Consider the following 2,500-nt stretch of genomic DNA (forward strand, 5'->3'; position numbering starts at 1 on the left):
CCGCGGGCGAAACTAAATCCTCGTCAGAGGAGCCGGCCGCCACTAAACCTCCTGCTGCTGAACCACCGGCCGCCCCCACACCTAAACCTAAACCTAAACCGGACACGGCCAGAGCACTCGGCCTGCTGGGAAAACGCACCTTTGATAAGTGAGTCTTTTTACAGGGAAAGAGTTCCCCTTCACATTATGAATATGAAATAATTCTGAGAGGAAATATCGTTCATCATCGTATCAGAAATGACGTCACCATTGGAGAGAGGTAGAGAGGGAGGGAGAGAGAGACAGACAGAGAGGGAGGGGGAGAGAGAGACAGACAGAGAGGGAGGAGAGAGAGGGAGAGAGAGGGAGAGAGAGAGAGACAGACAGAGAGGGGGGGAGAGAGGGAGGGGGGAGAGACAGACGGGGGAGAGAGAGGGAGAGAGATTTCTTCCTGCTTTTGACTTTTTTTTTGACTTTTTTCCAACCATTGTGATGAACGTCAGCCGGTAGGACAGTTGTCGTCGTGATGATGATGATGAACGTCAGCCGGTAGGACAGTTGTCGTCGTGATGATGATGAACGTCAGCCGGTAGGACAGTTGTCGTCGTGATGATGATGAACGTCAGCCGGTAGGACAGTTGTCGTCGTGATGATGATGAACGTCAGCCGGTAGGACAGTTGTCGTCGTGATTAACGTCAGCCGGTAGGACAGTTGTCGTCGTGATGATGATGATGAACGTCAGCCGGTAGGACAGTTGTCGTCGTGATGATGATGAACGTCAGCCGGTAGGACAGTTGTCGTCGTGATGATGATGAACGTCAGCCGGTAGGACAGTTGTCGTCGTGATGATGATGAACGTCAGCCGGTAGGACAGTTGTCGTCGTGATGATGATGAAAGCGTCAGCCGGTAGGACAGTTGTCGTCGTGATGAGCGTCAGCGGTAGGACAGTTGTCGTCGTGATGATGATGATGAACGTCAGCCGGTAGGACAGTTGTCGTCGTGATGAACGTCAGCCGGTAGGACAGTTGTCGTCGTGATGAACGTCAGCCGGTAGGACAGTTGTCGTCGTGATTAACGTCAGCCGGTAGGACAGTTGTCGTCGTGATGATGATGATGAACGTCAGCCGGTAGGACAGTTGTCGTCGTGATGAACGTCAGCCGGTAGGACAGTTGTCGTCGTGATGAACGTCAGCCGGTAGGACAGTTGTCGTCGTCATGATGATGATGAACGTCAGCCGGTAGGACAGTTGTCGTCGTGATGATGATGATGAACGCCAGCCGGTAGGACAGTTGTCGTCGTGATGATGATGATGAACGTCAGCCGGTAGGACAGTTGTCGTCGTGATGATGATGAACGTCAGCCGGTAGGACAGTTGTCGTCATGATGATGATGAACGCCAGCCGGTAGGGACAGTTGTCGTCGTGATGATGATGAACGTCAGCCGGTAGGGACAGTTGTCGTCGTGATGAGCGTCAGCGGTAGGACAGTTGTCGTCGTGATGAACGCCAGCCGGTAGGACAGTTGTCGTCGTGATGATGATTAACGTCAGCCGGTAGGACAGTTGTCGTCGTGATGATGATGATGAACGTCAGCCGGTAGGACAGTTGTCGTCGTGATGAACGTCAGCCGGTAGGACAGTTGTCGTCGTGATGATGATGAACGTCAGCCGGTAGGACAGTTGTCGTGGTGATGAACGTCAGCCGGTAGGACAGTTGTCGTCGTGATGAACGTCAGCCGGTAGGACAGTTGTCGTCGTGATGATGATGAACGTCAGCCGGTAGGACAGTTGTCGTCGTGATAAACGTCAGCCGGTAGGACAGTTGTCGTCGTGATGAACGTCAGCCGGTAGGACAGTTGTCGTCGTGATGATGATGATGAACGTCAGCCGTAGGACAGTTGTCGTCGTGATGATGATGAACGCCAGCCGTAGGACAGTTGTCGCCATGATGAACGTCAGCCGGTAGGACAGTTGTCGTCGTGATGAACGTCAGCCGGTAGGACAGTTGTCGTCGTGATGATGATGAACGTCAGCCGGTAGGACAGTTGTCCAGTTTCCCGCCAGGAGAGAGAAACCTCAGCGGTGAACGGTGACATGTCAGTTGTCCAGATGTTGACCAGCTGTGTGTTTGTGTCTTCAGGCCTCCTCCAGGCAGATCAACGGGGATCATCTCTTTCATCGGGGTAAGACCACCAACACACGCGTCTGCTGACACCCAGACAACAATCAGACCTGTACCCTAGGTTACCTGTACCCTAGGTTACCTGTACCCTAGGTTACCTGTACCCTAGGTTATCTGTATCCTAGGTGAATCAGAACAGGCAGCAGAGCTACGTGATGTGGTATCAGGTCTCAGCGTAGACTGGGCTGGACATGTCAGGAGGTACCAGAGCAGCTCTAGGGCAGAGGAACAGCTCTTTGTAGTAGTATACATTTAGTTTCCTACTAAATAAAGCCTTAAAAGTAGTTTTATTTACAAAGGTCTTACATTACTTGTACTTTTTAGGATTAAATAAATGC

General features: G+C 51.9%; 1 protein-coding gene across 3 annotated transcripts in view; it reads left to right on the forward strand.

The window, feature by feature from the left end:
* Positions 1-2,500, forward strand: part of LOC144512239 (uncharacterized) — a 46,264-nt gene that overhangs the window by 4,240 nt on the left and 39,524 nt on the right. For all 3 annotated transcript variants that reach the window (XR_013500972.1, XM_078242858.1, XM_078242859.1), the window contains exons 3-4: positions 1-148; positions 2,121-2,163. The exon at positions 1-148 is cut by the window's left edge and continues 37 nt beyond it. Coding sequence is in view for 2 of the 3 variants with exons in the window: in XM_078242858.1 (XP_078098984.1) it covers positions 1-148; positions 2,121-2,163 (191 nt within the window). In the remaining variant the exon portion in view is untranslated. The remainder of the gene's footprint in view (positions 149-2,120; positions 2,164-2,500) is intronic.

The sequence above is a fragment of the Sander vitreus genome, chromosome 23, assembly GCF_031162955.1.
Source record: "Sander vitreus isolate 19-12246 chromosome 23, sanVit1, whole genome shotgun sequence".
Taxonomy (NCBI): Eukaryota; Metazoa; Chordata; class Actinopteri; order Perciformes; family Percidae; genus Sander; species Sander vitreus.